Source organism: Geotrypetes seraphini, chromosome 18, assembly GCF_902459505.1.
Source record: "Geotrypetes seraphini chromosome 18, aGeoSer1.1, whole genome shotgun sequence".
NCBI lineage: Eukaryota > Metazoa > Chordata > Amphibia > Gymnophiona > Dermophiidae > Geotrypetes > Geotrypetes seraphini.
Window position 1 is genome coordinate 29,790,757 of NC_047101.1, and position 26,254 is coordinate 29,817,010.

General features: G+C 48.3%; 1 protein-coding gene across 1 annotated transcript in view; it reads left to right on the forward strand.

The window, feature by feature from the left end:
• Positions 1 to 26,254, forward strand: part of NPM1 (nucleophosmin 1) — a 126,030-nt gene that overhangs the window by 43,603 nt on the left and 56,173 nt on the right. Inside the window, exon 7 of the mRNA XM_033927466.1 lies at positions 6,729 to 6,777. Coding sequence (XP_033783357.1) covers positions 6,729 to 6,777 — 49 coding nt within the window. The remainder of the gene's footprint in view (positions 1 to 6,728; positions 6,778 to 26,254) is intronic.

The window sequence follows — 26,254 nt, forward strand, 5'->3', positions numbered from 1 at the left end:
TCTATTCCGCCATTACCTTGCGGTTCAAGGCGGATTACATTCCAACTAAAAAAACAGGAATTACATACAAATTAAAAGGAGTTGAATAAGCGATGACATTGAATTTTTTAAGGTAATAAACATTGGATAAAGAGTTACCAAAGGGAATTGGAGGTCTTTAGGAGGTAAGAATATGGTGAGATTATGGGTTTTAGAGAGCATTTGATAGGTAAAAGTGTTGTTAAGAGTAAGAGGTTTTAAGAGTGGGTGTGGTTAGGACTGTTTCAGGGCTTTCTTGAAGAGTATAGTTTTTATTTGTTTTCTGAAAATCTTGTAGTCTGGGGTGGTTAACAGTAGGTTGGAGATTTGGTTATCCATTCTTGCAGCTTGAGTGGCTAGGAGGCCGTCGTATTGTTTTGACCGTTTTACTTCCTTGATCGGGGGAGGTGTGAAAGGGGAGTGCGTTTTTCTATGTCTGGTTGAGGTTGCTTGGATGAGGCGATTGTTTAGGTAGGCTGGGCTGTTTCCATTTAGGGTTTTGAATATCATGCAGTAGAATTTAAATAGTATTCTTTCTTGGATTGGTAGCCAGTGTGAGTTGATGTAGGCTTCTGTGATATGATCATGTTTCCTCAGTGAGTAGATGAGTCTCAGAGCAGTATTTTGGATTGTTTGTAGTTGCTTGGTCATCGTGGCAGGGCAGGGGAGGTAGAGGATGTTGCAGTAGTCTAGCAATCCTAGGATTAGGGATTGCACTATGAGCTGGAATTGTGATCTTTCAAAGAATTTCCGGACTTGTCTCAGGTTTCTCATTATTGCAAAGGATTTCTGTATGGTTTTATTTATTTGCAGTTGCATAGTGCAGCATCTGTCTATTGTCACTCCTAGTAGTTTTATGGTGGTTTGGATTGGGTAGTTGATTGAGTTAAGTTCTAAATTGGTTATGGTTGGGACTTTGTCATTTTCGAGGAGGATGAATTTGGTTTTATCTGGGTTGAGTTTTAGTTTGTGTTCTTTCATCCAGGTTGTAACTGTTTCTATTGTTTGGTGTATTATGTTTGTCATGGTGGTCTTTGGCTGATCATATGGTATGATGATGGTGATGTCATCCGCATAACTATAGGTGGTAATGCCTATGTTATCCAGGTATGCCCCGAGAGAGGCAGTGTATAGGTTGAAGAGAGTAGGGGATAATGGGGATCCCTGTGGTACGCCGCAAGGGTTTGACCAAGGATCTGATTTTTCTTTGTTTGATTTTACTCTGTAGGTTCTGGATTTTAGGAAGCCTTCAAACCAAGAATATACTGTATCTGAGATACCTATTGCATCCAAGATTTGGAGAAGGATGTTATGATCAACTAGGTCGAATGCTGCAGTTAGGTCCAGTTGTATGAGAAGCATTTTTTTTCCTGTGCTGAGGTGTTGTCTGGCTGTGTCCATAAGGGAGCCCAGGAGTGTCTCTGTGCTGAAGTTAGTTCTGAATCCTGATTGCATGGGGTGGAGTAGGTTATGGTCATCTAGATAGTTTGTGAGGAGTTTGGCTACTAGGCCTTCTGTAATTTTGACATATAGCGGTATAGAGGCAATGGGTCTGAAGTTGGATGGTTGGTCTGTTGGTCCTTTTGGGTCTTTTTGAATTGGGGTGATGATAATTTCGCTGAAGTCAGTAGGGAAAAAGCCATCTTTGAGTGTTGTTTGTATCCATTGCAGAAGTAGAGTACGGAATTTTATACTGGAGGTGGTAAGGAGATATGCTGGACAGTGGTTGAGGTCACAGGAGGCGTGGCTGTATTTTTTGTAGAGTTTATTGAATTCGGACCATTGTATGTTGGGGAATTGAGACCATGTTCTGTCCGCTGTAGTAGATTCTTTATCCGTGGGTTGGGTTGTGATTTCGTTTAGGTGGGATGGGGTAAAGTTGGGGGTGGCTCTGGCGTTAGTGATTTTGTTCTTGAAATGGTCTGCTAGAAGGGTGGCATAGGGGGTTGGGTTGTTGTTGGTTATCGTGTAGGGTTTGGTGTCCGTTAGGTCTTTTAATATTTTGAATAGTTTTTTGGTATCTTTGGGTTTCTGTGCCTATTAGGTTTGTGTAGTGAGTTTTTCTCTTGTCTTTTAGTAGGATTTTATATTGTTTGTTAGTTTTTTTCCAGGCGGTTTTCGTTTGATCTAGGTTTGTTTTTCTCCATTTTCTTTCTAATCTTCTGCATTGTCTTTTAAGTTGGAGCAGATCATTGTCAAACCATTGGTCTGATCTTCTACTGGTTCTAGTTTTGGTTTGTAGTGGGGCTAGTTCGTCCTGGGTGTTGGTGGCTAGAAAATTCCAGTGAGAGATGAAGTCTTTTGGGTCGCAGTCCTGGAGTGTTTCATCTATTTTTTTCCAGAATACAGTTGGCTCGATATGTTTGCGTGAGGTGTATGTTGTTTTTTGAGATTTAGGTGTGGTTTTGTTCTTGGTCCAGTTAATGCTGAAATTGTAAGTGTAGTGGTCTGACCAGAGGGATGGGGACCAGGTTCCATTGGGTGTTTGAATTACTGGGGTGGTTGATTGGTGGGTCATGAAGGCTGCAATGTCTAGTTGATGTCCTTTTTCATGAGTGGTTTGTGGGTCTAGGATTTGGAAGGATAAGGCATTGAGAAATGCTAGACAGTTTTTTGCTGGTGTGGATTTTGGGTCTTCTAGGTGGAGGTTTAGGTCTCCTAGGATAAGGTTATATTCTGCTGTTAAGGAGTTTTGGTAGATGAAGTTTTCAAATTCAGGTCTCGTTGTGGTCCAATTTCCCGGTGTTATGTAACAGAGCATGCATGCTAGTGAGTTTTTTAGTGTGGAGCTTGTGAGATGACAGGCAAGTAAGTCCATTTGTGTGGTGGATGTTTTTTCTTGTATATTTAGGGTTAGGGAGTCTTTGAATATTATTGCTAGTCCTCCTCCTCTTTTTTTCTCTCTGCAGGTCACTGTTATTTTGTACCCCTGCGGGCATACCTCTGTTATTCTGGGGTCTGTGTCTGAGGTTAGCCAGGTTTCTGTGAGGAAGAGACAGTCTAGGTTTTCGGTTTTTAACCAATTTTTTATATGTTCAGTTTTGGATCCTAAGGCTCTGATGTTTAGGTAGGCACACGTTAGAGTAGTGGTTTCTGTTTGATTCTTGTGGGTCGTTTCAGGGTAGATGAGTGTTTTGGGAGGAGGTTTAGGTTTGGTCTTGGGAGGAGTTGTTCTTTTTCTCCAGGTTGTGGTGATGGAATGTTGGGTGCTGGTCTGGTGGTTCGAGTTTCTTGTTAAGAAGGTTCTGCCGTTATGGAGTTGGAAATTGGTTACAGAGGAGCTTGTGGGTGTGGTGTATAAGTTGTTTGCTACTACTTTCCAGCTGGTGATGAGGAGGATTATTATTAGGGTGGCTTGAGTATGTGTTTGTGTGGATAGCTTCATCTTTAGTGGCAGTTGGTGGGGGTTTGGACTGATTCTAAAAGTCGTTTGTCCTGTTGTTATTGGTGAGGGAGATAGATCTTGTTGTTTTGTGGTAGATGGGTTATGTTGTATGTCTGATCAAAAAAGATTGATCTGTTCAGGACTTCGGGGGGGGGGGGGGGGGGCAGCTCCCGGTTTCAGTGGGGCTGCTCTGAAGAGAAGAGGCTGTGTGAGCTGCTCTGCAGGGGGCTTCGGGGGGCGGAGTTGGGCTCCCACGCGGCCCGAAGTTCCTTCCCTACGGCAGGGGTCTGTTTTTCGTTGGAGCAGCGCCCGGTTTCAGTGGGGCTGCTCTGAAGAGAAGAGGCTGTGTGAGCTGGGCTCTGTAAGAAACAAGTCCGCTGCTGCAGGGGGTGAAATCGGGTCCCTGGCTGGTTGGGGGAGGGGCGGAGCAGGGCTCCCACGCTTCCTCTCCTCTGCTGGGCTCTGTAAGAATAAAAGAATAAAAGTCCGCTGCTGCGGGGGTCCCTGGCTGGTCGGGGGGAGGGGCGGAGCAGGGCTCCCACGCTTCCTCTCCTCTGCTGGGCTCTGTAAGAACAAAAGTCCGCTGCTGCAGGGGAAATCGGGTCTTTTGCTGGTCGGGGGAGGGGCGGAGCAGGGCTCCCACGCTTCCTCTCCTCTGCTGGGCTCTGTAGGAACAAAAGTCCGCTGCTGCAGGGGAAATCGGGTCTTTTGCTGGTCGGGGGAGGGGCGGAGCAGGGCTTCCACGCTTCCTCTCCTCTGCTGGGCTCTGGAAGAATAAAAGTCCGCTGCTGCAGGGGAAATCGGGTCTTTTGCTGGTCGGGGGATGGGCGGAGCAGGGCTCCCACGCTTCCTCTCCTCTGCTGGGCTCTGGAAGAATAAAAGTCCGCTGCTGCAGGGGATGGAACTGTAATATGGAACTGTCTATAGCAGTATGGACAGTAATATGGAACTGTCTATAGCAAAGCGTCATGGCTATTATTATACTTACTAGTCTTTAAGCCCGTTACATTAACGGGTGCTAGAACATGTGTGTGTCTGTCTTTATTTCTTTCTCTCTCTCTCCTTAGCCGCTTTTTTCTTTCTGCCTTTCTTTTTCCTTGGTTGTCCATCACCACCCCTTGCCTGCTCCCCCTGTCCATTTTCCCTTCCTTTTACCTCCCCTTGTCCACCACCACCCCTTCACTGCTCTCCTTATGCAGCAGCAGCCCTTCTCCCTTTGTTTTACCTCCCCCCTGTCCAGCAGCACCTGTTTCCTTCTCCCCCTGTCCAACATTAGTCCTCCGTTCCTTTTTTCTTCACCCCCCCTGCCCATCAGCATCTCTTTCGTTCTCCCCCCTGTCCAACGGGTGCTAGAGTAGACTGTTTTTTTTTTCCTTTCTCTCTCTGTGCTAGGATGCTGTCTGTCTGTCTGTCATTCTTTCTGTCTGTGTCTCTGCCTTGTGCCCTGACTTCCTGTATTTCTCCATTGCGCCATGCCTGCCTATCTCTTGGTGTGTGCCCCCAGCACACCTTTCCCCCCAAAAGAGCCCCGTTTTCCAATGCCCCTGCTTTTGTGCCATGCCTGCCTGCTCCGTGGCCCCCTTCTGTTTCCCCCCTATGATTGCTGTTGGCCCAGCAAACCCCTCACCTCAAAGCAGCCCCCTTTCCCTCTCCCCTTGTTGAGCCATGCCTGCCTGCTCTGTGATCCCCTGCCCATGATTGCTGTGTGCCCCAACACACCCCTACCCCCAAAGCAGCCCCTTTCCCTCTCCCCCTATTTGCCTGCCATGCCTGCCTGCTCCCTGTGCATCAGCATCAGCATTTCCCTCCCCTTCACCTGTTCCTTCGTAGCAGCATGCAGATAAAACGGCTCCCTTAGTTATTTGCTGGATTTTTTTTTTTTTTTAAAGTTTAAAGATGCCGACGCGGCTCCTCTCACGATCCCGCCTGCGTCGGAAGCCTTCTCTGACACAGGCCAGGATCGTGAGAGGAGCCACGGCGGCAGCGTTAAACTTTAAAAAAAAATCGAACAAAGAACTAAGGGAGCCGTTTTCAAAGCCGCCGCCGCAGCTTAAGGGACAGGATTTTACAGCTGGACTTGCTCCTGGGCCCGCGTCTGCCCTCCTCCGACAGCCGGCTCCCTCGAAGCCCTCCTCCCCTCCCCCTTTCCCTTCCCGCGGTCCGTCTGGCTGCGGTCCGGCCTGTGGAGGCGATTGGCTGGTGATGTGCAACCCGCGCATGCGCACTAAAAAAAACGGGACAGCTCAGGGAACACGATTTTTTTAGTGCGCATGCGCGTCCTACCATTTTATTATATTAGATACCCGGACTTGGACACGAATCCTTGATAAAATTACATCTTTATCTTGAGCTTATTTCTGGGGGGGGGGGGTTGAGGACTGAGGGGGCTCTCATGAAGAACCAACTGGGGGCCCTCTTTGCTGGAGGTGGAGCTTGGGGGTGGGGGGGAGGGATTTGTGGAGTTCTGGTTGCTGCTGGGTATCAGGGGCTTGATTGTATAGTTGGGGGTACTTCTGTGATTTGTAGATTTATTGCTGTGCTCTCTGATTGATGGCTGTATGTTCTGTTGTCCATGATATTCATGGTATGGTTTGTATATTTCCAAAACTTTTCAATAAACATTTATTGATTAAAAAAAAAAATAGTATACATTTAGGGCTCCTTTTACTAAGCTGCGATAGCAGTTTTAGCGTGCGCTTAGCGCGTGCAGAATTGCCACGCGCTAGACACTAACATTGAGCTGGCATTAGTTTTCCTGTGTAGCGCGGGGGTTATCACACGCTAAAAATGCTAGCGCACCTTAGTAAAAGAGGGGGGTTAATTTTCCCCACCACCAAATTTCCCCATCCCGCCTCACCCTGCTACTTTTTCATGCCACCCAGCTGGAAAAAATTTCTGGGGAGAACACTGCATGAAACATTTTGTGGGCTTCTAAAATGATTTTTTAAAAGGTCAACCAATTCTAATCCAGGCCACCATGTTGTGTCCTAACTTCAAATGCTCAGTTCATGAATTTCTATGAGGAACATTGTCTAAGGGTTGATCCAGCTGAATGCATACTTTTATTAACCAATTTTACTAATTTTGTGATATAGAAAATGATAAGAGTAAATAGGGGCAGGAACCTTGGTTACATGTAAATGAGGCCCCATATGCTATGACATTTTAAAGTGGCCTAAACATTTCATCATATTTCTTCCCTAAAATAGGTAATGTTTCAGCAAACTTTTTAAGGTCTTTTGTAAATTGTAGGTAGCTCTGTGCTAGTGCTTTTTTGAAAAGGTGATCCCTGAACAACTAACAGTGCGACATCTTTTTGTTACAGAGATGATGAAGATGAAGATGAGGAGGATGAAGAAACTCCAGTGAAAATAGTATGTAACATACACACACAGTAAATGATGGTAGTTAAGAACTGAATGGTTCATCCATATATTTCACTACTTTTAAGTTTAAAGTTTATTCAGAAATTTTATAAACTGCCCAATCAACCTTCTAGGCGGTGAACATTATGTTAAAAACATATATGGGGTGACTATACATCCTTTAGAAACAAGTCATAATTCAAAACATAAAAAAACAATTCAAAAGACAAACAGAAACAAGAGGGAGGAAGGACAGAACTACAATTTTTCAAGTAAGAAAGAGAACATATAGGGAAAGAACAAAAGGGAGGGTGTAAAAAAAAACAAAAACTAAATTAAATTAAAAAATAATAATAATTAAAACTATGTAGCCCTAAAAAGGGCATTTAGGTCTCGAAAGCATCAAGGAAAAATGTTTTTAGTTTTGTTTTAAAATGATTAAGATTTGACTCTTCCCGTAAGTAGACAGGAATATTGTTCCAAAGAGATGGTGCAGTGACAGAAAAAATGGTTGACCTCATTGTATTAATAAACTTCAAAGATGGGACAAATAGCAAATTTTTAGACACTATAGGGAATAAGCAGATTATTGATAAATTCTGGTTGATTATTTTGTCTAGTTTTATAAGTTAGTAAAATAATTTTATATGTGATTCTATGTTCAACCGGAAGCCAATGTGCTTTATAAAGGAGGGGAGTAACATGATCAAATTTCTTTGAATTGAATATGATCTTCACTGCAGTGTTCTGTATAATTTGGAGTCGTCTTATTTCTCTTTTGGTTATGCCCTTACAGTAATCAATGCAGGAAATCACAAGGGAAAGGATCAAAATATTTAGGGAAGAAGGCTCTAACACTTTGAATATAGATCTAATCATTATCCCAGGACAAGCAGGTAGCATATTCTTAACGCATGGGTGACGTCACCGACGGAGCCCTGGTACGGACATCTTAACTAGAAAGTTCTAGTTGGCCGCACCGCGCATGCGCGAGTGCCTTCCCGCCCGACGGCGGAGTGCGTGGTCCCCAGTTTCTTCGTTTCTGCGGAGCGAAGAAGACGCATGTGTTTTCAACGGCTGTTGAAAAACTATTTTTTGCCTTCCCGCTCGCGTATTTTTTCTTGTTCTTTGATTCTTTTTTTCCTTTCGGATTCCTTTGCTTTTATTTAAAAAAAAAAAAAACTCGTCCAGTTTTCTTATTTTTTCGGCCCGGCCCCGGCGGGGCCTACTGCCACCATACGGGCCTCCGGCTTCGATTTTGCGGAGGCCGTGTTTCCCTTCATGCCCCCTCAACCGGGCTTTAAGAAGTGCCAGCGGTGTGCACGCCCGATCTCTCTCACCGACCCGCACAATTGGTGCCTGCAGTGCTTGGGTCCGGAGCATCGGGCTGACACCCGCACCCGCTGTGCGACTCTTAAAAAGCGCACATTAAAAAATAGTCAGATCCAGCAAAATCTTCTCTTCGGCACCGGATCTGCCATGGAACCTGCCGCGACGTCGACAGCATCTCAAAAGTCGGCACCGACTACTTCGACACCACCAGATCCTTCTTTGGGGTCGCTGGCCCCAGGTAAGCCGGCTAAGAAGCCTTCCACTTCCCTTGAGCGCCCTCCTGCCACAGTTGCGACGCCGGTCCTCCCGGCACCGCACCGACCCCGCAAACGCTCCGCTCTGATATCGGTGAGTGCCTCATCATCGGCCTCCTCATCGCCAGAGCGTAGAGCGGCACCTATGGTACCGAAAAAGAAAAAAGCGGTACTGGTGCCTCACCTGGACGACCGCATCGCGGCCATACTCCAGACCCAGTTACAGGAGCAGCTGCAGCAACAACTCTAACAACTGTTGCCGGCACTGCTGGCCTCACACCTTTCGGTGCAAGACCGGTCCGAGCCTCGCACGATCCCATCGGTGTTGACCCCCTCGGTACCGCTTAACACCTCCATGCCGGTGCTCTCGGCTGAACCGCACCGTTCCCAACCTGCGGTACAGGCCCGTTCCGATGCCGACCCTTCCCGGTATCAGGAACAGCACCGGTCTTCCTCTCCCGGTACCACCTCGGTCCACTTCGGCAAGTCTCTCTCCAAGACCCGCCATGCCGAGCCCTCCACACCGATGACCCGCCGTGCACACCCCGACATCAGGGACCCTGACTTATGGGAAGAATCCCCACACGGTACCGAGGAAGACGCTTCCTCGACGGACGAGGAACACTCCACGATTGACACGGTTCGAAGCCCGAACAGTCCTCTTTTACCAAGTTCCTCAGGGAGATGTCGGCTGCTCTTTCCATTCCTTTAGAGTCCGATTCTAAAAAGTCCCAGGCTTTTCTCGATGCCCTAGACTTTGAGCAACCTCCCAAGGAATTTCTTAAGTTACGCCGTGCAATTTCCCGCCCCTGATTTTCCATCCAATCTTTCCAGGGGTCTACTTTTTCATTTACCCCCTCACTCCATGGTCATCACCACGGATGCTTCCCCCTACGCATGGGGAGCCCACCTGGGAGAACTTCGCACACAGGGTCTCTGGACCCCCCCAGGAACGTCAACATCATATCAACTTCCTGGAACTCAGGGCCATGTTCTATGCCCTCAAAGCTTTCCAACACCTTCTCTACCCTCAGGTTCTTCTCATGTGCACAGACAACCAAGTCGCCATGTATTACATAAACAAGCAGGGCGGCACCGGTTCTCCCCTCCTCTGTCAGGAGGCCATCCGCATCTGGACCTGGGCCACGGCCCGCAATCTCTTCCTCAAGGCTGTCTACATCCAGGGTGAACAGAACTCCCTGGCCGACAATCTCAGCCGCATCCTTCAACCTCACAAGTGGACTCTGGATCTGACCACACTCCACTCCATCTTCGACCGGTGGGGCACTCCTCAGGTGGACCTCTTTGCAGCTCCTCACAACCATCAACTGCCCCTTTTCTGTTCAAGACTCTACTCTCCTTATCGTCTGACCCCGGATGCGTTCCTGCTCAACTGGACGTGTTGGTTTCTCTATGCCTTCCCTCTACTTCCTCTGATGTTGCGGATGTTGTCCAAACTCCGCAGAGACAATGCCACCATGATTCTCATCGCTCCTCGGTGGCCTCGCCAACACTGGTTCTCTCTCCTGCTCCAGCTCAGCTCCAGGGAACCCATCCCTCTTCCTGTGTTTCCTACTCTACTTACACAGCAGCATCAATCTCTACTACATCCCAATCTGTCTTCGCTCCACCTGACAGCTTGGTTTCTCTCGGGCTGACCTCTCCAGAAAATCTTTCTCAGCCTGTCCGTCATGTTTTGAATGCCTCCAGAAAACCGGCCACCCTCCAATGTTACCATCAGAAGTGGACCCGGTTCTCCTCTTGGTGTCTACTGCATCACCACAATCCCACCTCTTTGGCGGTGGAAACTGTACTTGACTATTTGCTCTCTTTATCTGACGCTGGACTCAAGTCCACCTCAATAAGAGTTCACCTCAGTGCCATCAATGCGTTTCATGAGCCAGTACTCAGAAAACCTCTCACAGCTCATCCCCTGGTTTCCCGGTTCATGAGAGGCCTCTTCAATGTCAAACCACCTCTGAAGCCTCCTCCAGTCGTCTGGGACCTGAATGTGGTTTTATCAGCCCTCATGAAACCTCCGTTTGAGCCTCTTGCCACATCTTCACTCAAATTTCTTACATGGAAGGTGCTTTTCCTCATTGCCATCACCTCTACCAGGAGGGTTAGTGAACTGCATGCACTGGTTGCCGACCCACCTTTCACTGTTTTTCACCATGACAAGGTGTTCTGCGCACCCATCCTAAGTTCCTTCCCAAGGTGGTCTCGGACTTTCACCTCAACCAGTCCATTGTTTTGCCTGTCTTTTTTCCCAAACCCCACTCTCATCCTGGGTAACAGGCACTGCATGCGCTGGACTGTAAGCGTGCCCTTGCTTACTATCTTGATCGTACCAGGGCTCACCACTCATCCCCTCAGCTCTTTCTATCGTTCGACCCTAACCGTTTAGGTCGCCCTGTCTCTAAACGGACGCTTTCCAACTGGCTTGCTGCATGCATTGCCTTCTGTTATGCTCGGGCCGGTCTCTCACTGAGGACCGTGCCCGCCCTGCATCTCGGGGTGGCGCTGCCCGGGGGCGTTTGCGGGAGTTTCGCAAGTATCTCCCTGGGCGTGGGGCTGCTTCTTTCCAGGCTCCGGGGTTTTCCCGGGGTCGGTTCTTCCAGCGCTCTTTGTCCTTCTGGCGGTTTCTCGTCGGGGGGCTGGCGCTTCTAAGGCTACTATTGCGCGCTGGATCAAGGAGACGATTGCTTCCGCTTATCTTCTGAGACAGAAGCCTGTTCCGGAGTTTCTCAAGGCTCATTCCATTCGGGGTCAGGCAGCTTCTTGGGCTGAGTCGTCGCTCGTGCCTCCAGTGGATATTTGTAAGACTGCAGTTTGGTCCTCCTTGCATTCCTTTGTTAGACATTATCGGGTTGATGTGCAGGCGCGTCGGGACGCGGTGTTCGGTGAGCGTGTTCTGGTATCGGCCCTTCGGGGGTCCCGCCCGTGAGAGGGACTGCTTTGGTACGTCCCATTTGTAAAGATTAACCTCTACTGGTCTGGAGAGTGCTAAAGAAGGAGAAATTAGGTTCTTACCTGCTAATTTATTTTCTTTTAGCTTCTCCAGACCAGTAGAGGTCCCCACCCTGTCTGTCTGTTGTTGTTGTTGTTGTTGTTGGGGCTGTTTCGCGGGCAGTTTTTGTTTTTTGCTGCGGGTTCTAGTATTTTTCTAGGGCCGGGGAGAATTGAAGAACAGCGGCTGTGGCTCGGCTGGTTTAGCTGGCGAGCTGTGGGGACATTTTTCCTTCGGGTATTTCTCCTCTGCATTTTCCAACAGCACTTGGGTATGTTAATTGTTACTCCTGTTCGGAGTATTGTTTTCTTTCTGTTTTCCAGTTCTTGGTTCTGCTTGGCTATTCGGCAGACTGAGGGAAATAGAGAAGGGAGTATAGTATATACTGTCCCACAGTTTTGTTTTCAGTCTCCACCTGCTGGTCATGATTGGATATATACCCATTTGTAAAGATTAACCTCTACTGGTCTGGAGAAGCTAAAAGAAAGTAAATTAGCAGGTAAGAACTTAATTTCTCCTTCAACACTGATTCTTTCTGAATTTTATGAAAACATTTAGCTTCATCAATAAATTTCTCTAACCGAGAGGGCAATTTTCTCTATGACCCGAGCTATAAAAGGCAAGGTTGATATAGGTCTATAACTGGTCATGAGCGCTCTATCATAAAGGTCAGACCTTTTCAAAACAGGTCGTACTGTGCCAGCCTTACAGCTATTGGGAAATGACCCTGACACAAAAGCAATTTCAACAATATAGGAGAAATATCTGTAGTGAGCCTGAAAAGTATACCCGATGAACCATCAGAAAATACTTTGATGCAGCATCATTCCGTTTACTGGTGCAATCTTCTATTCTAAGTATGCTTGACTATTGCAACATCATCTATCTGGGAACTTTAAAGAAAACCCTTCAAAGACTCAGTTATTCAAAATTCATCAGAACGACTGATTTTCGGTTTAAAAAAATGGGAACATATAACTCCCTATTATCAAAAACTTCATTGGCTGCCCCTGGAAGCAGAGTTCTGTTTAAATTTTCTTGTCTGTTTCAAATCAATCTTTGGTTTGGCCCCTTTATACCTGGCTTCCCACTTTAATTTGGACTGTGCTATTAGGCCCACATGTAGAATCCACATGTTTATCTATCCAACAATAAAGGCCTGCTGATATAAAAGATTCCTGGACAGAACTCTAGCCTTCCAAGAAGGTAAACTGAATGATTGGCTGGTTAACATTATTATGCACTCCTCATCCTATTTTAGTTTTAGAAAATTGGTAAAAACGAAACTGTTTAACCGATTTGTTACCTAATTTGTAGTTCATTATCTCTACTATTCTGCATACATGTATCCGATGATTTAACATTGTGACTACTTCACTCTTTGTGATTGTTCAACTCTTCTTATTGTAAACTGCCTCGAACAACCATGGCTTTGTCGGTATACAAGAATAAAATTATTATTCTTACTAGCACAAGATATTGTCAAAGTTTTGACCAACATGCTCTATTTCTTGAATGTCAGTCTCTTCAAATTTATCCCATTTGATGGTAGTGGGGATTGTCAGAGTAATTGGCGGGTCTCTAGCTGAGGATAGATTTACACAAAGCTTTTGATATCCCAGGACAAGCAGGCAGGTATTCTCACATATGGGTGATGTCATCCGACGGAGCCCTGATGCAGACGCCTCACAAGCAGACTTGCTTGAAGAAACTAGAAGTTTCGAGTCGCCCGCACTGCGCATGCGCGAGTGCCTTCCCGCACAGGGCGCATCAACTCGGTTCTTAGTTTTCCGCGGAGCCGAGAGGTCCGTCTTTTTGGCTCTCTCCGGTAACTTCGTTGTTCATGCCTTCTCTCACCGCGGTTTGTGTTTTATTTTTCTCACGAATTGCTGTGTTCGTCTTTTTTTTTCTTTAAAATTTTTTTACTTATGTCCGTTCGTCCGGTACAGGCTCGTGGGCTTAGACTTTGCGTCGGCTGTATTTTTGTCTATGCCCCAGCCTGTTACCGGTTTCAAATGGTGTAGCAAGTGCAAGCGCACGATATCTCTTATGGACCCTCACAGACGCTGCCTCAAGTGCCTTGGGCCGAAACATCCTACTTCGTGCCTGCCTTGCCAAACACTTAAGCCTCGTTGCTTCCTGGTGGATAGCCTCTTCGAGATGGAGTCTACTAATCTTCTGCATTGAAGGTGTCTTCAGCATCGACCCCCGTCGAAACCTCTGCTTCTGCTGCTTCCACCTCGAGCCTCATCAGACCTTTGTCTTTTGGAGCGGCTCTTGCTTCGACTTCTTCGGCTGCCATATCTTCTCCTGTCTCCTCAGGTCAGATAGGTTCCGCCAGTGGTGATTAAGGTGTCAAAGCCTCCCAAGTCAAAACACTCTCACACCCACTGTGTGGGACCCTTCAGCCAAGGCAGGTGGGCCGGTTTCAGACGCAGTACCCTCCTTGCCGGCTATGTCCCAGACCTCATTGGAGGAGCAGATTATTAAGGTCCTCACTACCATGGGACCCACACTGCTCACTCTGCTTCAGCTTGGGCATGCAGAAGTCTCCCGCGAGGTCGAGCCACCTGTGCCCCGGTCTGATCCTCCAAACTCGATGCAGGGAGCGGAGTCTCTGCGAGTGTCTGGTCGGGCTTCCAAGCACGAAACGCATAGAGTAGAGTCTGTGCGAGTGCATCGACAGGATACCTCCCATTCTACCAAGGGGGTCCAGTTTTCGAAGTTGCTTCAGGGCTCCTCCATAATCTACTGCTTCTGAGGCAACCTCTGCTTGATCTTCGAGATCCAGTTCGAGACACAGTTCTCGACATCACTCGAGGCATTCTTCGAGACATCATACCTTAAAGCCTCGGTCCTCTCTGGCCTCGACAAGACCTCTAACTCCTTGTTCCAAGTCTCCGATACCGGCTCTCGAGGATATCCCGATGTCCAGTGCCTCATCCAAGTCTCCAGGTTCCTTCGTACCATAGTTTCCTGCCAAGGCTGCTTCTTCTTCGACTCCAACTGCCTCGACATCATCGAGTCCTTCTCAAAGCCGTGCAACTGCAGACCAGTTATCCTTTTCCTCTTTTTTGAGACAGATGGCTGTGGACTTGAGCGTTCCACTGGACACTGGCTCTAAGTACTCTAAAGAATACCTCGAGGTCATGCACCTTCCTCAACCTCTGGCTGAGTCTCTCAAGCTGCCACTACACAAGCTTCTTGATCAGACTTTTACTAGATGCATGGAGACTCCTTTTTCCAGTCAAGCAGTTCCAGAAAAGTTGGATGCCAGATATAAAACGGAGTATCATAAAGGTTTTGACAATTCCCAATTGTCACATCAATCCTTGCTCGTGGAATCCTCTTTAAAGAGATCCCACCCTTCCAGAGTGTATGCCGCAGTTCCTCCTGGCTGAGAGGGAAAGACCATGGATAAATTTGGACGTCGCATTTACCAAAATTCTATGATGTCTTCGAGGGTCCTTTTGTCTCTTCTGCCAAAATTTTTGAGTTACTTGGATAATAGCATGCATTTTGAATTTCAAGAAATCATTGCTTCTTTCTCTCAGTTATGTCTCCATCTTCTACAGTCATCTTATGATGCCTTTGAGCTCTCTGCCCGAGCAGCGGCTTTTTGATGAGTCCATCGAGGCAGCCACCAAAAAGTTGTCTGACCATGCTAAATCTTTTGCCTCCATAGTCAGACCAATGCCTAAGCCAGCTCCTTCTAGGCCTACACGTCCTCCTGTTATCTACCAGAGGCGTTTTCCTCCAAAGCCGGCGCCTTACACTCACCCTCCTTTGAAGAAACAGCCACCATACCGTCTACCAGTTTTTCCTTCTCTGCTTACACAGAGTCAAGGATCTCTGCTTCATCCCAACCTGCAGTCTTTACACCTGACAGCTTGGTACCTTTCAACATAACTCCTCTTCAGTTTTCTCAATCTGTTAGAGCTGTCTTTGAAGCTTCTAGGAAGCCTACCACTAAACAGTGCTATCACCAAAAATGGACTAGATTTTCTACATGGTGTTTTTCTCATCATAAGGAACCTCAACATTCCTCCTTATCTGTTTTAGATTATCTTTTGCACCTCTCCAACTCTGGCCTCAAGTCTACATCCATACGAGTCCATCTCAGTGCAATTTCATTAGCCTATTGAAGGAAACCCCTCTCTGTTCTTCCGGTGGTTTCCAGATTCATGAAAGGACTTTTATCCCAGGACAAGCAGGCAGGTATTCTCACTAGTGGGTGATGTCATCCGACAGAGCCCCGATACGGACGTCTCACAAGCATGTCTTGCTTGAAGAAACTTAGAAGTTTCGAGATGCCCGCACCGCGCATGCGCCAGTGCCTTCCCGCCCGACGGACCGGGCGTGTCTCCTCAGTTCTTTTCTTTCTGCGGAGCTGAGAAGTTTTACTTCAATTCTGCGCTGACTGAATTCCCGTTTTTTGCCTTCTAAATTCCGCGATTTTGGGTTTCTTTTACACTTTTCGTGTACTTTCTTTCTTTTCTAAAAAAAAAAATTTTTTTCTTCCGGCGAGTCGGCCGGGTCGGCCACATGGCTCAGACCCAGCTCCTTCGATCTAGCGGCGGAGCTTTTTCGGCCTATGTCCCGGCCAATCACCGGTTTTAAAAAGTGTAGCAAGTGCCAGCACGCGATTTCGCTGACGGACCTGCATCGACGCTGCCTGCAGTGTCTTGGTCCAGAACATTTCCCGAAATCGTGCCAGCCTTGTTCCACTCTAACAGCGCGGGCGTTTAAGCGGTGCTGTCTGTTGTGGGAGTCGATGTTCAAGATGGAAGCTGCTAAAGAACCTTCGGCTTCGACTTCCTCGGCCGCTTCGCCTGTCCATGTGAAGCCAACGACTACTCCTGCTACTCCGGGCCTTCTGAAGCCGGCTTCGACCCCGAGTTCGGCGCCGGTGCCTGTCCCCGTCTCCTCGGCTCAGGTACCGCCTTCCACTATTCCACCTGTGGTCATTAAGGTGCCGAAAGCGTCCAAGCAGAAGCACTCGACCACGAAGGAGCGCGAAGACCGTGCTGGAGGACCCCCTTTCGGTGCGGATCCCTCCATATCGGCTTCGCTGCGGTCCCTGCTGGAAGCTCAGTTTGTCGAGCTCATGCAGACTATGGGGCCCAGGTTAATCGCCTCCATCCAGGGTGACCTCCCTGTCCCGATCCCAGGGGTCGGGCCGCCCCCTCCTCCTCCTCCTCGTCGATCGATCTCGTTGCTTGACGAGGAGGAGCGGCGAAGGGCGGCCGGTCCCTCGAGGCGGGCTTCCTTTAGCGACATACCTCCTTTAGAGCCCATTACGCCTCCGCGCCAACACGGTGCTATTCCCCCGATTGATAATCGAAGTCTTGGGCATAGTAAATCGCAGGAAGAGTTCTTCCGCACTCCATACCAGGCCTGGGCTGCATCGCGTGAGACGGCCTCCATCCCGCCCCTTCGCTCTACCGCTTCCAGTCCCATTCATTCGCTGGAAGCTTCGGGGGACCATGCGAAGTATCGACATTCTCGCTCTCCCTCCCGGCGCCGGGAGGGACATCGATCCAGACACTCATCTCGGCACTCCTCGCGCCATTCTGAGGTTTCGCTGCAGAAGAAGCTGCCACGTCTGGGGTACTCCTCCTAGGATTTATCTCCCCCGGAGGGGCCGGAGTACGAGGAACCATCTACCTCTTATTCTCCTTTTAGCTCCCAAGTCTCTCTGGATCCTGAAGGCTTCCACTTCATCCAGTCTGTCTCGGAGGCCGGTACTGGCGGACCAGTTGTCTTTTTTTTCCTTCCTTCGGCAAATGGCTGATGACTTGGATGTGACTTTGGACACTGGGTCTCGGTATTCTAAGGAGTATCTCGACACCATGCACTTGCCTAATCCTCCTGCGGAGTCTCTTCGGCTTCCTCTCCATAAATTGCTGGATCAGACATTTATAGAAACATAGATAGAAACATAGAAATTGACGGCAGAAAAGGGCTACAGCCCATCGAGTCTGCCCATACCAATGACCCACCCCCTGACTCCTACTCTCTCAGAGATCCCACATGAATATCCCATTTTCTCTTGAAATCTAACACGCTGCTGGCCTCAATCACCCTCTGAGGCAGCTAGTTCCAATGATCTACCACCCTTTCAGTGAAGAAGTACTTCCTCGCATCACCCTGAAATTTCCCTCCCCTGATTTTCAGCGGGTGACCTCTGGTTACTGAGGGCCCTATAAGACTGAAGATATCATCTTTCACCTCTATACGCCCAGTAATATACTTAAAGGTCTCAATCATGTCCCCTCTCTCTCTTCGCTCCTCCAGTGAGTACATCCGCAGTTTTTTTAACCTTTCTTCATACGTGAGTTCCCTGAGCCCCAAAACCATCCTGGTAGCCATTCGCTGAACCGACTCAATTCTCAACACATCTTTTCGGTAGTGTGGTCTCCAGAATTGAACACAATACTCGAGATGAGGTCTCACCATGGATCTGTACAGCGGCATTATGACTTCATGTTTTCTGCTGACAAAACCCCTACGGATACAGCCCATCATTTGTCTTGCCTTGGACGATGCCTTCTCTACTTGATTTACAGCCTTCATATCGTCGCTAATGATCACTCCTAAATCACGTTCCACCGTGGTCCTGGACAAGGTTTCACCATTTAGTGTGTAAGTTCTGTGTGGATTTTTTTTGCCTAGGTGCATTACCTTACATTTTTTAGCATTGAAGCCCAGCTGCCAAGTTGATGACCACTGTTCAAGCTGTCTTAGGTCCTGCGTCATAAAGTCAGGCACACTGCTTTTGCCAACTATGTTGCATAGTTTGGCATCGTCGGCAAACAGTGATACTTTTCCTCTAAGTCCTTGGGTCAAATCTCCTATGAATAAATTGAATAGAATCGGCCCTAAGACGGAGCCCTGAGGTACTCCACTCATCACTGCTGACGTTTTGGAGGGGGTACCGTTTACCATCACCCTTTGAAGCCTACCATCTAGCCAATTCCTTACCCATGTTGTGAATGTATCCCCTAATCCCATCGATTTTAGTTTGTTCAACAGCCTGCGGTGTGGAACGCTATCAAAAGCTTTGCTGAAGTCCAAGTATATCACGTCAAGGGACTCACCGGCATCCAGTTGCCTGGTCACCCAATCAAAGAAGTCAATCAGATTAGATTGGCAGGACCTTCCCCTGGTGAATCCGTGTTGCTGTGGATCACGTAGATTTTCTTCATCTAGAATTTTGTCAAGTTCCTGTTTGATTAGTGTTTCCATGAGTTTGCACACTATGGATGTAAGACTCACCGGTCTGTAATTTCCTGTCTCCGTTCTGCAGCCCTTTTTGTGGAGTGGAATTACGTTAGCTGTTTTCCAGTCTAGGGGTACTATTCCCGTGCGCATGGAAAGATTGAAGAGTACGGATAGTGGTTCAGCCAGAACTTCACTCAGCTCTCTGAGTACCCTGGGGTGTAGATTGTCTGGCCCCGTAGCTTTGTCTACTTTGAGTCTTGAAAGTTCGTGGTAGACATTACTAGGTGTAAACTCGTAATCACGAAACAGGTCATTTTGGCTGTTTCTTATTTGTAGTTGCGGACCATCTCCCGGTGCTTCACAGGTGAATACTGAGCAGAAGTATTCGTTTAGCAGTTCTGCTTTGGTAGTATCAGATTCTGCGTAGTTTCCATCTGATTTCCTAAGGCGTTCTATTCCATTTTTGTTTCTCTTCCTATCGCTAATGTACCTGAAGAAGGATTTGTCCCCTTTTTTAATGTTCCGTGCTAGATCTTCCTCTGTTTGAAGTTTGGCTTCCCTGACTGCCTTTTTGACAGCCTTAGATCTGGCCTGATAGTCTTCTTTTGCCTCCCTTTTCCCAAGATGTTTGTAGGTAATAAATGTTTCTTTTTTCATTTTAATGAGGTCAGAAATTTCCTTGTTGAACCATTGTGGTTTTTTGTTTCTCCGGCGTTTGCTTACTGTTTTTACGTAGCGGCTAGATGCTTCGTTCAGGATGGATTTTAGGTTTGACCACATATTTTCCGGGTTGTCAGTTTCTGTATGGTTTTGCAGCTTTTGATGGACAAATTTTCTCATGTGGTCGAAATCTGCCTCTCTAAAGTTGAGGACCCTCGTTGCTGTGTTTGATTTAGAGAAGCCTTTCCTGAGGTTGAGCCATACCATGTTGTGGTCGCTGGAGCCCAGCGTGTCTCCCACTGATACTTCCGAGACAATGTTTTGAGACGCCGTACTCCATTCCTGCGGTCCCGAGCAAATTAGATGCCAGATACCGTATTGTTCATCACAAGGGGTTTGAGGGCGCTCAACTCTCTCACCAATCCCTGCTGGTCGAGTCCTCTCTCAAACGTTCTCATCCCTCCCAGGTCTATGCCTCTGTACCACCGGGACGAGAGGGAAGGACGATGGATAAGTTCGGTAGGAGAATCTACCAGAATTCTATGATGGCTTCTCGAGTGCTCAATTATAATTTCTTTTTTTCTTCATATTTGGAGTTCTTCTTGCCGGTACTCCGCAAGTTTACTCCTTACATTGATTCCCAGGCTCAATTCGAGTTCGAGGAAGTGGTAGCCTCCCTTTCCCAGCTATGCCTCCAGCTGATGCAGTCCTCGTACGATGCCTTCGAGCTTTCGGCACGTGCTGCCGCCTGTTCCGTGGCTATGCGTCGATTGGCATGGCTTCGCACAATTGACATGGATCCGAACCTCCAAGACAGACTTGCCAATGTGCCTTGTGTGGGCGCCGATCTGTTCGAGTCTATCGAGACTGTTACCAAGAAACTTTCAGATCATGAAAAGTCTTTCCAATCTATCCTTCGGCCCAAGCCTCAGCAGTCTCGACCTTCTAGACCGCCTTTGATTTATCAGCGGCGCTACACCCCTCGTCAAACTCCTGCTGCGAGACAACCGGCGAAAAGACAGCCTCCCCAGAAGGCTCAGCAGAAACCTCAGCCGCCGGCTGCACCGAAGGCTACTCAGCCTTTTTGACTCTCTTCCAGGGAGCATAACCGACCTCGTTCTGCATCCTCCCATTTTTCCCATCGGGGGTCGCCTCCATCATTTTTATCATCGATGGGAGGCTATTACCACCGACCTCTGGGTCCTTTCCATTGTAAGAGAAGAATACTCTCTTCAATTCCATCGGGTCCCTCCGGACCACCCTCCAAGAGAGTATCCTTCCAACTTGACGCAGACCGCCCTTCTCCTTCAGGAAGTTCAGGCTTTGCTTCGGCTTCGGTCCGTCGAGCCGTTCCCAGTGGACCAGCACAACCGGGGTTTTTACTCCCGGTACTTCCTCGTCCCGAAGAAGACGGGCGACCTGCGACCCATACTGGACCTTTGTGTCCTCAACAAGTTTTTGGTCAAGGAGAGGTTTCGCATGCTGACCCTTGCTTCTCTCTACCCCCTCCTCGAGCGGAACGACTGGTTATGCTCTCTGGATCTCAAGGAGGCCTACACTCACATTCCCATTCATCCGGCCTCCCGCAAGTTCCTCAGATTTCGGGTGGGACATCTACATCTGCAGTATCGAGTGCTTCCTTTTGGCCTGTCCTCGTGTCCCAGAGTCTTCACAAAGTGTCTGGTGGTGGTGGCCGCTGCACTCCGGTCCCGGGGTCTTCAGGTGTTTCCCTACCTCGACGACTGGCTCATCAAGGCCCTGTCAGCTCCAGAGGTCATTTCGGCGACCTTGGCCACAATCTGCTTCCTGCAGAGTTTGGGCTTCGAGATCAACTTCCCCAAATCTCATCTGCAGCCTACCCAGTCCCTTCCCTTCATCGGGGCGGTACTGGACACCATTCAGCTTCGAGCATTCCTCCCCCCTCAGCGCATGGATGCTCTTCTTCATCTCTGCCAGTCTGTATCTTCTCGCCAGTCTATCTCAGCGAGACACATGATGGTCCTCCTGGGCCACATGGCCTCTACAGTTCATGTGACATCCTTTGCCAGGCTCCATCTCAGAATTCCTCAGTGGACCCTAGCTTCTCAATGGACTCAAGTGTCAGACCCGTTGACTCGACACATCATAGTCACTCCTGCTCTTCGGCAGTCTCTACTTTGGTGGATGACCTCTTCGAATCTATCCAGAGGTTTGCTGTTTCACACTCCTCCCCACCAGAAGGTTCTCACAACCGATTCCTCGACCTATGCCTGGGGGGCTCATCTGGATGGGTTTCGCACTCAGGGATTCTGGACCAGTGCAGACCGACTCCATCAAATCAATCTTCTGGAGCTCAGAGCCATCTTCTATGCTCTTCAAGCTTTTCAACATCTGCTTCACGACATGGTGGTCCTCATTCGCACAGACAACCAGGTCGCCATGTATTAAGTCAACAAGCAGGGGGGGCACGGGATCGGCCTCCCTCTGCCAGGAAGCTCTCAGAGTATGGGATTGGGCAGTTCGCCACAATGCCTTCCTCAAAGCTGTCTACATTCAGGGGAAGGACAATGTCTTGGCAGACAACTTGAGTAGTCTCCTCCAGCTTCACGAATGGACTCTCCATTCCAACCCCCTTCATCAGATCTTTGCACAGTGGGGGACGCCTCAGATAGACCTCTTTGCGGCTCCCCACAACTTCAAACTGCCTCACTTTTGCTCCAGGATCTACACCAGTGTTCTTCAACCTTTTTACACCCGTGGACCGGCAGAAAAAAAAGAATTATTTTGTGGACCGGCAAACTACTAGGACTAAAATTTAAAAACCCTGTTTCCGCCCCATCTCCGCGAGCTCGGTCCCCACAAATCATCTGATCCCATCCACACAAGCCTCAGTTATGATTTTATATTGAATGTATTTTATTAAAGTATAAAAAGAAACAATATTCTGTAGAATTGTCATTTTATAAATACAAATAATTCAGAGCAAGGATCAACAAAACCCCTGTCTCCCCTCCCCTTCACATATATCCCCTCTACTATCAAGAAAACTGAACTGAAAGCCAAATTATTACAGAATGCTACACAGAAATATCATGCTAACAGAATACTGAAGTCACACATGACAGGAATAGTTTTAGGGGAGTGCAACTAGGGCAACTGCCCCTTGGTCAGAGAGCGCCCTAAGCCAGCTGGAAGCTAAAGAAGCACTACCTGGGTTTTGCAGTCCCCAGTTATGTCTAACACCAGCTCTAGCAGGATATATATTTCAAATCTGATATATTCTAATCACAAAATAGAAATAAAATTATTTTTTTCTACCTTTTGTTGTCTCTGGTTTCTGCTTTCAATCTTCTTTTCACTCTCTTCCTTCCAGCGTCTGCCCTCTCTGTCTCTTCAATCCAGCATCTGCCCCTTCCATCCACTGTCTGTCCTCTCCCCCTTCCATATGGTATCTGTCTTCTTTCTATGCCCCTCTCCCCTTTCCATCCAGCTTGTGCCCCCTCTCTTCTTTTTACATGATTCATTCCAACTTCACTGCTCTCTTCATTTTTATCTCTCATACACCAGATCTATCATCGTTGTCCCTCTCTGCTTATTTTTCTGCTGACCCCTTCTTATCATCAATCTCTCTACTTTCTCATGCCTGTGTCTCCCCTTCCCCTCCTCTAATCTCTCTGCCAGCTGTTTCCTTCCTTGTTTCATTCTCCCTTCCCTCCTCCTCCTGTCCAGCAGTAACTCTCTTCCCTTCCTCCCCTGCCAGCAGCATCTCTCCTTCTCCCTCTCCAGAAGCAGCTGTCCCTTTATTTTCCTTGCCCAGCAGCTTCCCAGATTACCTTTCCCTCCTCCCCTCCCAGAAGCATCTCTCCTTCTCCTTCTCCAGTAGCAGCTGTCCCTTTTTTTCCTTGCCCAGCAGCTTCCCTGATTCCTTTCCCTCCTCCCCTCCCAGAAGCATCTCTCCTTCTCCTTCTCCCTCTCCAGTAGCAGCTGTCCCTTTTTTCCTTGCCCAGCAGCTTCCCAGATTCTTTTCCCTCCTCCCCTCCCAGAAGCATCTCTCCTTCTCCAGTAGCAGCTGTCCCTTTTTTTTCCTTGCCCAGCAGCTTCCCAGATTCCTTTCCCTCCTCCCCTCCCAGAAGCATTTCTCTTTCTCCTTCTCCAGTAGCAGCTGTCCCTTTTTTCCTTGCCCAGTAGCTTCCCAGATTCCTTTCCCTCCTCCCCTCCCAGAAGCATCTCTCCTTCTCCCTCTCCAGTAGCAGCTGTCCCTTTTTTTCCTTACCCAGCAGCTTCCCAGATTCCTTTCCCTCCTCCCCTCCCAGAAGCATCTCTCCTTCTCCCTCTCCAGTAGCAGCTGTCCCTTTTTTTCCTTGCCTAGCAGCTTCCCAAATTCCTTTCCCTCCTCTCCTCCCAGAAGCATCTCTCCTTTTCCCTCTCCAGTAGCAGCTGTCCCTTTTTTTCCCTTGCCCAGCAGCTTCCCAGATTCATTTCCCTTCTCTCCTCCCAGCAGCATCTCTCCTTCTCCCTCTCCAGTAGCAGTTGTCCCTTTTTTCCCCTGCCCAGCAGCTTCCCAGATTCTGATAGTGGTTTTCTCCCCTCCCAGCAGCTCTTCTTACTTCCCAGCGCAGCGATTCACAAAGGCAGCCTCGGGTCCTTTGTTGGGTCGCGCCGCCTCTGAGGAAAGAGGAAGTTGCATCATCAGAGGCAGCTGCGACTCAGCAAAAGCCCCGAGGCTGCCTTCGTGAATCGCTGCACTGGGAAGTAAAGGAGAGTTGCAGAGAGGGGAGAAAGCCACTGTTGGAGGCTCCCCAAGATCTCTCCAGCCCAGCGCATGCTTCAGATGTTGATCTTGCCGGCCCTGCGTGGACCGGCAGGAAGTTGAAGTGAGTCAATCTTGCCGGCCCTGCGCGGACCGGCGGTTGAAGAACTGTGATCTACACTACTCATCGCCTCGAGGCAGATGCCTTTCTGCTGGATTGGGGGAATCGCTTTCTGTATGCGTTTCCTCCATTTCCTCTCATTCAAAAGACTCTGGTCAAGTTGAAATCCGACCAGGCCACCATGATTCTGATAGCTCCTCGGTGGCCCAGGCAACCTTGGTTCTCCCTTCTACTTCAACTCAGCAGCAGGGAGCCCATACTTCTTCCAGTGTTTCCTTCACTACTCACTCAACATCAAGGTTCACTCCTTCATCCCAATCTGCAGTCTCTCCACCTGACAGCTTGGTTCCTCTCAACGTAACCCCTCACCAGTTTTCCCAAGCGGTGAGGGATGTCTTGGAGGCTTCCAGGAAGCCTGCTACTCGACAATGCTACTCCCAAAAGTGGACTAGATTTTCTTCCTGGTGTGTTTCCAATTCCAAGGAGACTCAGCGAGCTTCCCTATCCTCTGTGTTGGACTATCTTCTACACCTGTCTCAGTCTGGTCTCAAGTCTACATCTATAAGAGTCCACCTGAGTGCTATTGCGGCTTTCCATCAGCCTCTACAAGGGAAACCTATCTGCTCATCCTGTGGTTTCCAGATTTATGAAAGGACTTTTCCATGTCAATCCTCCTCTCAAACCTCCTCCTGTGGTTTGGGATCTCAATGTTGTCCTTTCTCAACTCATGAAGCCTCCGTTTGAACCTCTCAACAGGGCTCCACTTAAGTATCTCACCTGGAAAGTGGTTTTTCTGGTGGCCCTCACGTCTGCTCGCAGGGTCAGTGAGCTTCAGGCCTTAGTGGCGGATCCACCTTTCACAGTATTCCATCATGACAAGGTGGTCCTCCGCACTCATCCGAAATTCCTGCCTAAAGTGGTCTCTGAATTTCATCTCAACCAATCCATTGTGCTTCCAGTGTTTTTTCCAAAGCCTCATTCTCATCATGGAGAATCAGCTCTTCACACTCTGGACTGTAAACGTGCTTTGGCTTTCTACTTGGATCGCACCAAACCACACAGAACTGCTCCTCAACTTTTCGTCTCCTTTGATCCGAACAAGTTGGGACGACCTGTATCGAAGCGCACCATCTCCAACTGGATGGCGGCTTGTATCTCTTTCTGCTATGCCTAGGCTGGATTATCCCTTCCCTGTAAGGTCACAGCCCATAAGGTCAGAGCAATGGCAGCCTCTGTAGCCTTCCTCAGATCGACACCGATTGAGGAGATTTGTAAGGCTGCCACTTGGTCCTCGGTTCATACATTCACCTCTCATTATTGTCTGGATACTTTCTCCAGGCGGGATGGACAGTTTGGCCAAACAGTGTTACAAAATTTATTCTCCTAAGTTGCCAACTCTCCCTCCATCCCATTGAGGTTAGCTTGGAGGTCACCCACTAGTGAGAATACCTGCCTGCTTGTCCTGGGATAAAGCAATGTTACTTACCGTAACAGTTGTTATCCAGGGACAGCAGGCAGCTATTCTCACGTCCCACCCACCTCCCCTAGGTTGGCTTCTCGGCTAGCTACCTGAACTGAGGAGACACGCCCGGTCCATCGGGCAGGAAGGCACTGGCGCATGCGCGGTGCGGGCATCTCGAAACTTCTAAGTTTCTTCAAGCAAGATATGCTTATGAGACGTCCGTATCGGGGCTCTGTCGGATGACATCACCCACTAGTGAGAATAGCTGCCTGCTGTCCCTGGATAACAACTGTTACGGTAAGTAACATTGCTTTCAATGTCAAACCTCCTCTCAAACCGCCTCCTGTGGTTTGGGACCTCAATGTTGTCCTTTCTCAACTCATGAAGCCTCCATTTGAACCAATTGATAAGGCTCATTTGAAGTATCTCACTTGGAAAGTGGTGTTTCTCATTACCCTCACTTCTGCTCGACGAGTCAGTGAGCTGCAAGCTTTGGTTACTGATCCACCGTTCACTGTATTCGATCATGACAAGGTGGTTCTTCGTATTCATCCGAAATTCCTACCTAAAGTGGTCTCAGAATTTCATCTCAACCAATCTATCGTACTTCCAGTGTTTTTTCCAAAGCCTCATTCTCACCCTGGAGAATCCGCTCTTCATACTCTGGACTGTAAATGTGCTTTGGCCTTCTACT